Source organism: Dysidea avara, chromosome 4 (assembly GCF_963678975.1).
Source record: "Dysidea avara chromosome 4, odDysAvar1.4, whole genome shotgun sequence".
In the NCBI taxonomy this organism is placed as follows: domain Eukaryota; kingdom Metazoa; phylum Porifera; class Demospongiae; order Dictyoceratida; family Dysideidae; genus Dysidea; species Dysidea avara.
In genome coordinates, this window is record NC_089275.1 from 22104460 (window position 1) to 22119829 (window position 15370).

The window sequence follows — 15370 nt, forward strand, 5'->3', positions numbered from 1 at the left end:
AATAAGAATTAACAAAAACTGACTTGAAACAACATACATGTACATACACACATGACTATAACTAATGTTGCACCAATGCCAACACCTTAATATTTTAATCTGCCAATGTGACACTTCCATCTTTTGTTATAGGTCTGATTGTAATCATATTTGTAGTGGCAGTAATCCTACATTCATGATGCAAATTGAACAACATGTTGAGTGTAGTATATAAATTTGTTAGGTGTACACAATCACGTATTTCTGTAAAACAATTTGGAAGTGAATAGTAGGTGTATACAGTATATGTAGGGAATGTCTGATAACCACACCAAGTAGATCATCATGAACACACATGAACACACACACACACACACACACACACACACACACACACACACACACACACACACACACACACACACACACACACACACACACACACACACACACACACACACAAACTATATTATTCTATACGTGGAACCTCTCTATTCTGGACACACCATGACAACATTGCAGTGCCCAGTAGTTGAAGTGTCCTGATTTCAGGGGTCACTATATTTGTGTACACTAATACAATGGCTTTCTTGGGGTTCTGCAGCACAATTACACATAATTAATTTTGTCACATCAAATTCCACCTCTTTGTCAACCAATTATACCAAGATGCAATGATTAGTACCAATTACCACTAACAGGTTTTGACATCTTGGCAAAATAAATCTCACCCATACCATCACCCAGGTCAACACTAATGATGGATATACATGAATTCTCACGAGCACGCAATGTACATCCGACTATTTATTCTGAACTATACGTTAAATTAACAAATGCTCCATCTTGCAGGACAGTTGTGGCCATCTCTTCACAACTCTACACTAATAATCGGAGCACAACTATATGTTAAACAAATGTGGTTGTGTACCAGGCTACCAGATGTGACAACTTATTGTTTGCCTACAAATATTAGATCACTATGGCATTAAAATTGGAGCAAACAGCAGGGGAAAGTAATTATAAATAAATATGTCTTGATCAACAAGTCTCAATCACTTAACATCTTAAATACTGGAAGAATGGTTTAGTGTCTGTAGTTCCAATAACGCCGCATGTATTAATAGCAACATGCATGGCCCCTGAAATTAACATTGTGGATCTGTTGAATGCGCCTAAAACACTTTGAGTTTCAGTACAATTTATATTAACACAACAGCCTGCGATAGGTATAAAGGTATTGGTGATGTTGAAAAGAACAGGATTTCCCCTCACAGAATAAGGAAGAGATGGTTCTGAAGCCATTAAACTTCGTTTGTTTACGGGTCGACCCATGTTCCCAGCTGCGCCGGGAACACTACCCGCCCACACTTCAGTGTAAAGAGTAAGTGATCTTCTCTCTACCCTTACAACTCACCAGTGGACTGAAGTCTTTCCCAAGATCCATCGCAGGACTAGAACTTGACACGCCAACCCATTAATCTCAAAACTTGTGTAAGGGGAGACTCACGTGATCATATAATGGGCGTGGTTGGAGGTGTTCATGGTGTGTAACCGTTCTACAGCCTCGAGACACTTAGCTGCTTTTAAGAATTGAAGATGAAATGTGAGACTGGGGAAAAAATATAAGTTAACTGGTATAGTGCGCCATTTGTCTAGAATTTACTTAATCAATACAGCACGTGCTAACGCTCTAAATCACGTGATTAGTCTAGTTCTTGAAGAAGCCCAGTCTGTCAGACTGAGATTTGTAGACTGGTAAACCAACTGACCAAGTAAGATAATATGTCAGGAAAAAGCAAACTCGACAGTAAGATTGGTAAGTCGCGTATATGTTGTGGCCGTACTTGTTTATTCAGCAATGCTATAAAACTTTCCCTGGGGAACCATGTCCGCCCTAGTCCGCCACAATAGTGTTTTCTTGAATGGTCAATAATTAGCATTTATAACGACCACAGCAGTCGGCTATAGTTCACAGAGTTTGTTCCCATTCATGGCCATTAACATTTGTTCCTCTTTGTGTCAGATCAAGATGTCAGTTTCTGAGGTTCTTTTTTTCTATGGTAGTAAACAGACTTTGCCATTTTTAGATCTGATCAATAAATGTTGATGATATGTACTAGATCTAATGATCATCATGATGTTAAAATATCTACTAGTATTCTTTGTTCATGCATGTAGAGTAGTTGTCAGGCAATGAATTGTTGTACTTTGGGATTCCCAACTAATGATATGAGCAATGCATGAAGTAATCAGTTGAGATCAAGGGACAAAGGTGCCATACAAGATTCCAACTGTTTACATCACTGTAGTGAAGTCTAGAGGCCACATAAACTTAATTATCCAATCCTCAACACCAGATGAGCTGATTCTTTTATTGATAGCTGAAATAGATAGCTCACTTGGCTCAAAACTAACTAGTTACCAACTTTTAAGATGCTGAATGGCTACATCCAGCCACCAATGGTGCTAACAATCCTTGATGTGTGGTAGGAATATGTCAATGCTGGTGGGGGATGAGAAACTTATGATATAGTTTACGTGGCCTAAGGTGACTTCCTTAACATATAACAAAATTGAACTTAAGATTCCCAGTTTTCAGCCTATGTTTGAGTGCTTTTACCAATTGCCCACAGTTTTGCAATACTTATTGCTACCTGCTGTCTGTAATCAGGGTGCAAAAATCCACAATCGATATACACTCTAAATAGACTTGACAACGCAGATTTACATGTGTACAATACAAAGATGACACACAAGAGAGTAGTGGCTAGCATTTCTTATGGTGTGTTATGTTGATAGCTGAGCAGTATTAATGCTTCACCCATTGATGGCCAAATTCTCCAGCACCACTGGCCGAATTGCATCATACTAACCGTCCAATACACAGAACTACTTAGTATCCATATATCTAAATACTCGCTATCAACTAAGGAGGTCAACTGTGTTGTTTTGTTTCCATAACAGTAACCGCAACAAAGTTATCAAACAACAAAGTCTAAACTGTGGTATAACCAGCCCGAACAAACACCAGAATCCCAACTAGCTATTTATCAAGGTGTATTATACTCCAAAGAACTAGTTTACTTACGGTGCAATCCATTCCAAAGCTGGTTTCTTTCATGATTTGTCCCATTTCTGCTGTTGCACATGTATATCTGCACTCCTGTCCACCATGATAAAGCAGCCGACTGTCGACTCTACCTGTCTCCATCGATGTATAACACTTTGTTTGTTATCAGCTACTAGTTTTCAATTTGAAGAATGATTTAATTCACCTATTTTAAAAGGTTACACTTTACATTATTACATAACAAACGCACACTAGTCCGGGAAGTTACCCCAGAAACAGGACTTCTATGTGTGTCCATTTCAGTATTAGCGCATCTTGCTATGAAACGCATTTTACAAGTTATAGCGAGGCTAAAGTTTATTCTATGAGTGAGTTATGATGCCATGCCGTCATATGGCGGTAGTGGCCATTAATGGGTTAAGTCACATAATTGCTTGGTTCACCACCTATTCAATCTCATTTCTGTACATGCTCAAATCATTTATGTTTTGGAATATTTCAAATGGGTGTGTTAAGTTTACCAGGCTGTATTAGAGCACACATTTAAGCCTTATTCCAAGCATAGATAATATATACCTCCGGACACGGGATATGAAACGGCTTCACTTCACACTTACAGTTCGCAACTCGCCTGAGATAAACTTGATGCCACAATCGCTTCTATTGTACACTCCACCTGAGAAGATGGATACTGCTCACGCTGCTGCCGATAGACGAGATACTCCAATTTGTTTGGTGGAGAGCGTCATTTCAGGCGTTTTAACCGATGAGGGATTTACTTTGCCGACAGAAGAATCTAAATTGTGCTTGCAAATTGCTACATCTCTCTCTGAAGCATTTAACCAGTGCTCACGGAGCTGTTTAGACCACTCAAAGTGGTTGGTTGAGCAGTTGAGTAAACTTATTGATAAAGCAAAAAAGCGTGGTTCTCACTCGCTTAATGAAGAAAGACTGTGGAGTACATACCACCAACTGTGTAGTTCAGACACTTTTGAAGAAAAGTGGGAAAGGTTTCTTGTTGGAGAGAAGCTTGCAAAGGAACCTTTATTTTACCAGTACATCACAGACCAGACTTTTGAGCTCCTCATCAAGAATAAGTTACCAACAAATGAACAAGGTGGTACCAGTGTAGATCAAGAGAAATTGACATTTGAAGAGGAAAATGCTGTACGATATGTTGGAGGCTATGTCATTCGACAGCTAATGCACAAGAGTGTAGATAGTGGTGTTAAGCAGGTGCTTAGTGAACTAATAGATACAGGTGCTTGTACAGCAGAAGGACCAGCTCAGGAGTGGGTCAATGCTATTGACAGGGGAGGGTTGACCAGGATCACCACAGAAGCTTATCGACTATTTTATGCAATTGAAATGTGTGCAAGGCGACATCTGATCACTGATAATCCTAAAATACTGGAGAATATCAAGGATACATTGCAGGCCAATATATTACAAGATAGTGATGTTCTATTTTATTGGTGTCTTGCTGGACAGATTGAAGGTGATGAGGTTGCTGACAAAAGCTTGGCAAAGATTGCCGATTTGTGGATAACCATAAGAGCCAATTCCTTTGCTAAAAATATTTTAGAAATGTACAAGCAGAACAATAAGAAAGGAACTGAAAAGGCTAAATCATTGCGCAGTACTTTGTGTACATAATTACATTGTAATTCATTATTGTGTATACAATAATAATGAAATAGGAATAACAAATCAAGCATGGGTAAACAAAATGGTTACAACTGGGAAATGCAAAATGGCTACTTGCATAGATAGTGATATGCATCAACGAACAGCCGAATCAAAATTTAAACTGTCACTTGGATGTGTGCCTCCGCCTTTTTTTGAGTGGCTCATTCAAATCAACTGACTCTAGATCATAGCTTTTTCTTTTGCATCCACGGCAGTTACCAGTTATATCCTTTAGCCAAATTGAATTGATGACACGGATACTCTGAGTATTCTTAAGAAACTGGGCGACAGTCGGATTATCATTGCTCTTTCCTTGCTGTCTCTGTATCCCAAAAAATTTTTCGAGAGCATCCTGGCTGAGCTTTTCACTAAGGAAACTGCTGACCCCCTCAATACTAAACAAATACGGAATTAGTTCCAGGAAAGAGCAAACTAAAATTATAAAGTAAAATAACACAATGGTAACCATCAAATGCACACCTGTCATTCTAATTCCCTGCTCAGTAATACTGCTGAGTAACATCTGCTTTTTTTCATCGTCTTCACAGTCATCTCGGTCATTAACAGTTTTCTTCCAATGATCCAGATAAAGTATCAGCTCCTTCAAAAACTATTCATAGAACAATCAAATAATTAGACTATGTAAGAGGCTTGAAAACCTACTGTTAGTCTGAAGTCTTCAGCACTTCGGTATGGCTGTAGAAATGGCTTTCTATTTCTTTTGCCAGCAGAGTACGATGACACGTTAAAACAGTCGAAAAACTTGTCCATCTTGGCTATGAAATAAGATGTCTCAAAAGCTTCCCCACCACCAGTGAGCAAAATTGCCTTGGATACCGAGTCACTTAGAACCTTTATGCACAACACAAATGTACAATAATATAAATATGAAACATACACAGACACTAACAAACCTGTACTGCCAAATCCACACGCATCTTCGAAAAACTTGTGAGCTTAATGTGCTCATTTGGTACTAAGCAAAGACCAGGTGTTGAAGTATTAGCACCAGCATTCCTGTGATAAAGCTCCACAACTAGTTGCCAATCAACCGCACTACCATTGCACTACAAGAAAGGTACACTATAGCAATGATTTAAAAAAATGTATACTTACCCAAAGCTTTCCTCGAGCAAAACAATTCCTAATAGTTTTAATGAGGTGTGAGGGATCAGAAATAAAAAAAACTGGTGGTTTCCCTTTGCAGAACACATTCATCGTCTTGTATACCAAGCCCTTTCCTCTTCCATGCAAAGAAAACATGCGCCAGTTGTCACTGGCTCCGTCACAAGTTACTGACACCACAGTCAATCCAAGGCGAGTCAGACGAAAAATACATTGCCGCAGAAGTGGAAATAACTGAGCACCCTTTGTGCTAGAGGCCGAAAACTGTGCATACGCAAACTTGAGGCTGTTGAAGAGCCCCCTCACCATTATCACAAGCATGTGCTTTGCTAGTGGTCTTTGCAAACCACTGCTGGGGTTCTGAAATTTCTGTTCTACTTCCATCAGTACATTATTGACTTCTCCCAGATCTTCATAGCCCACTAATGTCCCTGTGGCCTTGTCGTACACCAATCCTTCCTTTATATACATTTCATCTATAACAATGTTCACATATTTTGACAGCTGACGAGGCTTTTGCTGCTTTAGGTGGTCTAGAAGTTGTAAATCCATCGACACTGAAAAACCAACAACAGAAGGAGTAAAGTGTTTGTAATCTTTCAGTGTCCTTTCTGATGGTAGCCTTATAACTCCCGAGTTTCGCAAAGTTGAGTAGCATCCACTAGATCTGTGGTGCAAGTAAAGGCACCATCGAATCACTGCTGGATGCCATCGCATGGAACGACTATCTTTTAACGAAGCTGCCTTGAGTTGCTGCTGCCAAAAAATTTCTTTAAATTTAGTATCATTTGCATCGTCACCTGAAGGACTGTGCTTATTCATAATTGTCAATAAATCACTGTGCATGTTACTGTCCACTTTCACTCCTTCCTCACGAATCATATCTTCTACTTTTTTGTGTAAAGATTGTATTTGTCGCTCCTTCTTTCTAACCTCATCATGCAGATTCCTCATTCTCTGATCCTTTTGTGATGATGTCAAATATCTGTAGTTGGTATGGCTAGAGGCTCCAGTCGATTCTGAGTTCGGTTGCTGTTGCTGCTTAAGCAGTCGATTAAGGCCACTGCGTAAAACATTCCTGTACTGTTTGCAGATCTGGCATCTACTTCCTGAAGTACCTTCCGGTAGTTTCCACAAACACCTGACATGACGGATTGTCAAGTGAAGCTGATCGTAATAAGCAACAACAGATGACCCTAATGGACAAAACTTACAGCACATGCCCATGCATGAATTTAAGATACTGTACCTTTATGATTGGTGAAAATACCCTCGTGCTTAATGATTAACGGATGGAACTTGATATCATTATTCCCTTCACACATCTTCTCTGGCTCAGGCAGATCTTCATCCTCAGCCAGTTCATCAAAAGCTTCAAAATCAGTCTGGCATGAAACATCAGCAGTAGTCACAATGGCTTCGACGGATATATTCCGTGTTGTTGGCGAGGCCACCTGGATGGAGTTGCTGGCAGTTGTGACCTCCTCCATGCCATCACTGCATGTAGGTGCATCTTTACAAGCAGGACTACTTGAAGGAGCAGCGTTCTTTGTTGACTTCCTTGAAGCTCCTTTTGGGACATACAGTCTAGTCTTGCGAGGCATGTCCTTAAAATCTATAAAACAATTACACTTATTGTTGGAGGAAATTTATTCACAAAACTGCACAATGTGATACCTACCTTACTTAAAAACACTGGATATTTCTTCACACCTTGCCCAGTTATCCAAATATGGGTACACAAAGAGTAGCCTCTTTATAACACATATTGCTGCCTGAAATGAAGAAAGAATATTTAATGGAAGTTTCACCGCCACTACCACACACAGTTGGGTACTATTATACTATGAATAAAGTTACAAGTGCGCATCTATCGTTACGAGGGAGTTGTGGGTACACAAATACTCCCACAGCCACCAAATCTCTCCCAAAAACACAACAACCTTCGTAAAATCCTTACCTGACTTGTTCCCTCAATGGTTGAACGTTGCTGGACGCTGATTCAAAGCGATACACTCACACAAAACGAAAGCATGAGGAAGAAAATTAATTCGCGCAACCGCGCCTCTGGTATATTCACGGATACTGTTTCCGTGTAATGGTTATCGACACCTTCCAAAGGTGTTGATAGCCGAGGTGCGGAGTGTATATCAGAATGTATAGTGAAGTACTGCCGTTTCATATCCCGTGTCCGGAGGTATATATTATCTATGTTCCAAGTGATGTCAGAATTTGCAAATGAATGCTCTATTTGGGGTATTTGATTGAGTATGAGTTTTAGCGGGGTTTAATAAGAATCAATTCACTATTCAATCCTAGAAGACATCTAATTGGTATGGTTATAAGGGTACAAACTTTATCCTTTGATGCTGGGTTAGAATTTTCAGCTGGTTTTCAAAGTTTAGTAGAAATTGTTGTATTAACCATATGTACTTAGTAGTTTTGCTGTTATATCTGTTTGTCACCCACCATATGAACCTCAATCACCATCGGTACAATGATTGAAAGTATGACCCCAACTAGAAAATTTGCATGACGTCATCTGGAATAAGGTTTGATAATCATTCGCAGCAAATAATTAGTATGGCTGAGTGATTCATGCATTTTTAGTATTTGAATACTCCATAGTGTTGTCAATATAATCACGAATATTAGCCTTATACCATTGTAACATGTTTAATAACCTTACAGGTGAAAGTAATGTACGTACTTCATATCCAAGTAAATGTTCTGACAAGCGAAGTACATTAAATTCTACAAATCAAAGTCCACATCCTTCATCTTACATCATGTGAGCTGGTGATCATGTGATCTTAACAAGTACTTGAGGATTTACAGTATTTGTTTTATTGCACTACAGTCAAGAGTAGATAATAGTAACTGAGAGTACCAAATTGTGATTAATGGCTGTCTGAAATATTTCAGTAATTCTTCATTTCTATGTAGTTGTTAATGGTTGTTGTGTTTAGCACTAACGTGATAGCATTGAAGGGAAATGGCTAATGTTAGAGCTATAGTACTGTGGCATCTCCAAATGTATTGCAACACGCTCGTTTGTGTCACCAGAGCGAGCTTGAGTAGTTATGTCTTACTACACTGTACTTTTACAATAACTGTCGAATACTTGATTGAATAGCATGATAACTGGCAAACAAAGATCCGTTGCTACATACACATTTCATATTGCCGTTTTACGTAAATGGACTATTACTGAAATATCCATGTTATTTTACTTAATCATTAGTGACAGGCTAATATACCATTTGACACTCTTGGTCACTATTACATGTATGTACATGATGCAGATTTTCAATTGTGATTAGTGCTGGCTTATACAGAATAACAATGTACAATGGAACCTCTCTTTATAAAGGGCCAGGTTTCAGATCAATGTTAGTAGTTTATGCACCCCTTACAGTAATCATAACACTTCTGCACAAAGGACAAAAATAGGTTATCTAATTAATGGTATCTGTGTTAAACAAGTTCCACTGTATGGCAATGAAGTACAGGTTTGTTTCATTTCAGGTTGTCTAAATACCAGATACAAGGTTGGCTGTGTATTGAAAAAGTTGTGCACCTGCTATATCATTCCAATAATTGCAACATTTGTTCAGTGTGATAATTTAATGTTGATGATGTGCATTAAAAGGAACCAAAAAATTAATGTAATTCCAGAGTAGGTTGGACATGCTTTAAGTGCCACCTAAACATATTGCCCTTGATTGCATTGTTTTATTTGGTGTTTCACATGACCCTCAGTATCCCACTAAAAACAATGGATTTCGCTGGGGTACGTTAGATATTCGTTCACGTAAGCTTCAAGGCAATGTACTTTGTTTTGTAAAAGTGCTTGGTGAAATTAATAAGTCGCGGTTTAGTGTATACAATTTCACCAGACTTGTCACATACATATTTTGTAAACGGAACAATCGATGTTTTACTGTATTATATTGGCCAAGATCGATGTGTTATTCTCCTCAATAACACAGGTTTGCATAATTTCTTTTTGTGGCACTTAAAGCGTGTCCAACCTTGTGTAATTCCTAGTTACTATTCAAATGATTGCTCTATTAGAGCAATTGACTGGATTGGAATACTTACTTCTGAGGTATCACACAACCTTAGAGTTACACAAACTTCAGAGGAAACCTGCCTGTACTGTATCTCAATTACATGTACATAGAACGCTAAGAAGAGTATTTTGATTTTGGTCAATACCAACATTAACTTCATAGGTAGCACACCATATATGGTGCACTGTATGTGTATACTTTGATCATTGCACTTTAAAAGAATCACAGAAATCTGTGTGATGGAAAAATGATGGTGAATAAACCTCTTACATCTTTGCTACCTAGTGCAGAGTATATGCAAAGTGTGGACGTATATTCTGGTTGATAGATTTAATGTGTGTGTATGTGGTAGGTGTTTAAAAAACCTGAAAGTTGAAATTAGGAAGGGGCTATTCGTCCAGGTCTATACATAATAAAAAAGTTAAGGTTGGCAAAAAATAGGGCACTAGTGTGAATGGTCAGTGTGGTACGTACGTACCAGCTGTGTTACTACTGCTAGCTACCCAGTTCCCTTACTTTCCTATCTTACAAATGTCATTCAATAAGTGACTGGGTGAAGAAGAAGCCAAAGCTGAATCTGACTTACATGTAAGTTCGCCTGTTAAGCATAATGTCCTTCACTGTCTGTATGAAAGTAAGTTTTGGTAGTTCTGAGGCAAGCTAGAATTGGCCTGGCTTTACCAGGACACTCGTTTGCTCACTCCAATCCTAGCTTGCCTTGAACTCACCAAATTTACCTTCATACAGCTAGTGTGTTTGTCTTTGATACTTGATTTATGATGGGTAAGTGCCAGACAAATAGCCTGTATAAGTCAGCATCCAGAACTGGACGAATAGCCACTATATTAAAAGTACCCTGACCAGGACCTTTCTGGCATACCTACCGTATGTGGTTATGAATGTATTTACTATATTTCATAGGTGAAATGAAACCTGTGAGAAAGGACTTACAAAAGTTTGTTATACCCAAAGTATCCACTCACTACAATGAGATTGGTATCGAACTGTTTCATGATGATGACCTGCCAGTGCTTGATGAAATCCAAAAAGCTAATCCTAATGATTACCGAAAAGCTTGTTTAGCCATGTTCCAACACTGGCTAGGGGCAGATTACCCAAATGCTACATGGAACGCATTGATTACTGCACTGAGGTCACCTGGGATTCAGTTGATAGCTGTTTCACATGAACTTGAAAAGCAACTTATAGGTTAGTCTTTGTATTGAGTCAGCTATTACAACTTGTGTATCTTATTGTAATAGTTTCTGCTGTCTGAACAATTTGCAAATATTTAATAATGTAGACATCCTGTCCTATTTTCCCCAACAAAGTTTTACTATAATTTTGGTTTAAGAATGGATAATTTATAACCTAAACTGTTTTCAACCAACCTAGTGCTAGTACCCTATACTGGTGAGTTTGCTAAATGCTGCCAACAAAGACATAGGAACGATTTTCAGAGGGGGGGAAAGATAGCCATAGCCAGTTAACCATAACACCCATGCAGACACACAGGGTCCATACAGTCCCCGTACCCAGTTTATATGTGCGTTTATGTTGTGGCATGTTTTATCACTAGCTAATAACCCTACACCTATACTGCGTAGCTATATCTCTTCACTCCCTATCCTGCTAATGGCTGCTATGCTCCTCTACACCTACTGCATGTGTTCGATGCACGTATACCGTATAACGGGAATGATTCATGGAAGAAAACATTCATGAATTTTGCAATTTTAAGTGCATTCGCAAATGTTTTCTTGCAAAATTTTTCCTACCATTAAAAAGTTTTTTTTATGGATCAGTTGATGTAGCATTCATGTAATGAGTGCATAAGCCTGGGGCGTAGTCAGGATTTTTATGAAGGGGGTTCGGATTTAAAGTGGAATGTCTCAAGGGGAAGGCCTGGGTGCTTCCCCTAGACCATGTTGGGTCGAAAATGATGCATAACCAAAAATGTGCCCTTAGGCAGTAACATTAAAACATGCTGTTTGTGCATCTAACTAGCTAAAACCTACACACTGCTGTTTATGCAGCTTATAGAAGCTATAAACCTATTGTAAAACTACCTAATCTTCACTTCCAGACAGCAAACTGACTGCCAACTTCAATTTCCTAGCACACAGAAGCCCTCCACACCCTGAGTCCCTAGTACTGTTTCATAAAGGTGATTTTTCGTCTTGTAAGATGTCTCTATTTTCCACACAACAACACCAACACACATACATCCATGCATACATGTGTACATTGTAACTATTACAGCCTTTCTAATTGGCACACCTCGACAAACCATAACTTGTCTTGTGAATAAGGTAGTAATGCAGTTCCATATTACAGTAATATGGCAAAGATCCACAAGGTGCAAGAAGCCCATTACACTGCCATTTGCAGTGCTAAATGACATCAAAAGTTTTGAGTTATCAAACTTGGGTATCTGCTAAACTGGTTTCAGGTCACATATATGTTGGTACGGGAATTTAAGTTGTTGGTACGGGATTTTCTTCCCAACATTTAAACAAGCCCATCATATTTTCTAGCACAGGTGTTTATTGCCAGATACAGGCGCTGATGGTTTAATGTTGTGGTGAGAGTGCCATATATGATTAACTTACAGATGATAGGAATCTCTTTAGTAGTATAACAAAATGTTAGCCACATTTGTATCACGGTACTCTAGTGTTCATTAGCTTCCCAGTAATTTTACCAACTCAAGCTTGTTTTTTATGCCTTTGGATGAAGTACCCTCCTACTGTATAATTGAGCACACATGTTTTTTACATAGTTGTAATTCATTTGTGCAGCCGAATATCAATCAGCAGGAGCATCCGCACCAAAAGCTAATGACAATAATGATGAAGTACTGGATGAGAGTAAGTGATGAAAGTATTGTTAAATTTAAAATGATAATTGTCATTTATAGAACCGAAAATGTTCAAACTGCAGAAGATTGTTACTCCATATATCAAGCACGAATGGAAAACTGTTGCTTATTCTATGGAGTATGAAGTGGCTGATGTTAAGGCGATGGAGAAGGAAGCTCAGAATGACTTGGCTGCATGTTGTGAAAAACTGTTTGAAGACTGGCTCTCCACAAAGCATTATCCCACACCTCAGACTTGGCGGAAGCTGTTGGAGCGCATTAAAGAAGTTGATAATCTTCAAGATGCTGTTGAAAAGATTGAGGAGAAACTAAAGGAGAAAAAATAAACACACAGTATATTATTTTTGTAATGCATGCCGTTTGTCTTTGTACGTAAATATACACACTTCATGCAGCTGGTTTACATGACATTCTCTTGTATAGCCTATATTTTAATTAAGTGTCTTGTGAGCTGCTAAATAGCCAGAGATACCCTGTTCATACATTTGTTGAGCAACAGGAAAATCTAAGTTACATGCAGTACCACCCAATGACTGTCGGTAACAATTCAGATAACTCATTGGTTATGTACACCTTATCAGCTAGTGTGCTTAACTGCCTGATTGTTCCTATAGCTGTTCAGTTCGTTTCACTTATGGAACATGCACTGGATCATCGATTAGACAGTCTGTGTGAGCACTAATGCCTGCATGTACCCCATATGACTTGCAAATGCACAAACACTTAAAGCTTTAAAAAGACAGCCTTTTAATTGAAAGATGGGTTTTATAGTTACACTTGTAAAAAAAAGAACTGGTTAATATTACTACTAGAGATTTTGCACTGTAAGAAGTAATATTTCATTGGTGGGAGTGATGGAAATAATAGTGAAATTCAATAACAACCAAATACATGTATTATATTTCATTGCTTTCATCATTGAATCAGTTAAAAGTTTTCAAGATGCATACTGAAATTAAAAACAACGCTGATGAAAATGCAAGTAAACTTGCTATATTGTTTCATGTTTTGTATTAATTTTAGTCTGTGTTATACATATATGTGTGTACAACTACTCATAGGCGGCGGAAAGGGGGGCCCCCTCCCCCCTCAGAATGATATCACACCGAACTGGTTATCTTTCTTGGAGAGGGGCTGAAAACCGTGATAAAGATCGAGATACTCTAATAGAGCAGTCACTCTAATCAGTAAAGTAGTCAGTGTGTAGCGAGCTATGTAAGGATTTTTATGTAGTTTATCAGCTAGAAATGGTAGCTGGTGAGGTGGAAAGCTCTTGTCAGTTGGTTGTGACCTTTTTTTTTCTTTTTTTTTCTTTTTTTTTGGTCTCACCTTACCAAACTATAGAAATAAGTCTGGGTCAGCCCAGCCCCCCCTCATATCAACTACTTCCTCCGCCGCTGCAACTACTACTGACAAGGATGCATCTGGGACAAAATTAGTTTGGAGATTAAGGCATGAAGTTAATATATATCCAATGTAAGATAGCTACTGGTTTGGCAATGTAAAACTTCAGTTGAGGGTGCCAAATTTATTGCCACCATTTTGAAGGGAAATAGAACAGTCACTTGAAGTCCCGGAAATGATGTTGGTGACAAAGGAATCACTCAAATAGTTGGTGTGTTTGATCAGTGTACCATAAGGGGGCTATACATATCAACCACGTTGTGGCTTTGGCCACAATGGAGCTGAAGCTTTGGCGGAATCTGATTACTTAGCAGGGAGCTGTTTAATGGCACAACTATAGCTGCTGATGGTAACCAATAAAGAGTAAATATTATGGAAGATGTTGACCAAAGTGAAAGAAATATGCATATTACAGCAGGTAAGATTTCACTTTGGTTTGTCACCACTATTACATGCAATATTACCTTCAGTATACAGTACAAATGGTAGAATGTACCAGAATTGTAACTGGTGTATATGATCCTGCATCCAGTTATTTGTTAGCTATATACATTAGATTGAGCTTAGCACATGTACACATTGTAGTTGTGATAAAGAAGTGACACATGTGCATGAAAGACATCAGATGCATATAATATATTTTACTACTTAGGCACACATGCATCAGCTAGGGTAGTGTAATGTGTACATGCATAGCCTAATGATGTAATGCAGGTACCATTTAAGTGTAATTTACAATTGTGCAAATAGTAGAAAGTGACTGAGTAATGCACAATGTCTGGGGCTGCTAGTAAACATCTATGCGGTTCAATCTCCATGTCATGGCACACTTCAGATAATAGCTCAGTGAGGATTATGGTGAATAGAAGGAAATCCATTCTTTGGACATGACAAGGTGTGACCAATAGAGAAGCTGTTACTACATGCACAATGCAAAGGAGGGAATCCAACCATATATATCTCAAAGCCAGGGAACCCCAAAAGGCAGTCTTAATTGTGTAAGAAAAACCCATAGGTTGTGCAGTAAGCCAACTATAGAAACACATGTGCACTTCTCCTGTACTAAACTGACAGCTCTGTGAAGACAAGACTATATAAGAGAGAGCTTAGAGAGTACTGAGTTCCTTTGAGAGGTAAACTCAT

At 38.6% G+C, this 15370-nt stretch overlaps 2 protein-coding genes across 2 annotated transcripts in view; one reads left to right on the plus strand and one right to left on the minus strand.

The window, feature by feature from the left end:
• The window catches only part of LOC136254324 (uncharacterized), a 21597-nt gene extending 20063 nt beyond the window's left edge, over positions 1-1534 (minus strand). Inside the window, exon 1 of the mRNA XM_066047001.1 lies at positions 1397-1534. Within this exon, the coding sequence (XP_065903073.1) occupies positions 1397-1426 (30 nt within the window). The 5' untranslated portion in view covers positions 1427-1534. The remainder of the gene's footprint in view (positions 1-1396) is intronic.
• On the plus strand, positions 1489-13282 carry LOC136254326 (uncharacterized). The gene is made up of 4 exons (XM_066047006.1): positions 1489-1798; positions 10864-11151; positions 12744-12812; positions 12863-13282. The coding sequence occupies exons 1-4, from the start codon at positions 1765-1767 to the stop codon at positions 13147-13149; spliced, it is 678 nt and encodes a 225-aa protein (XP_065903078.1). The 5' UTR covers positions 1489-1764; the 3' UTR covers positions 13150-13282.
• Positions 13283-15370: the final 2088 nt, after the last annotated feature.

Excerpts from the sequence above, each read along its gene's own strand:
- LOC136254326 (XM_066047006.1), top strand. The coding sequence starts at position 1,765 with ATGTCAGGAAAAAGCAAACTCGACAGTAAGATTG. Across the intron at positions 11,152-12,743 it reads ACTTGAAAAGCAACTTATAG|CCGAATATCAATCAGCAGGA; the intron begins GTTAGTCTTTGT and ends TCATTTGTGCAG. Across the intron at positions 12,813-12,862 it reads TGATGAAGTACTGGATGAGA|AACCGAAAATGTTCAAACTG; the intron begins GTAAGTGATGAA and ends TGTCATTTATAG.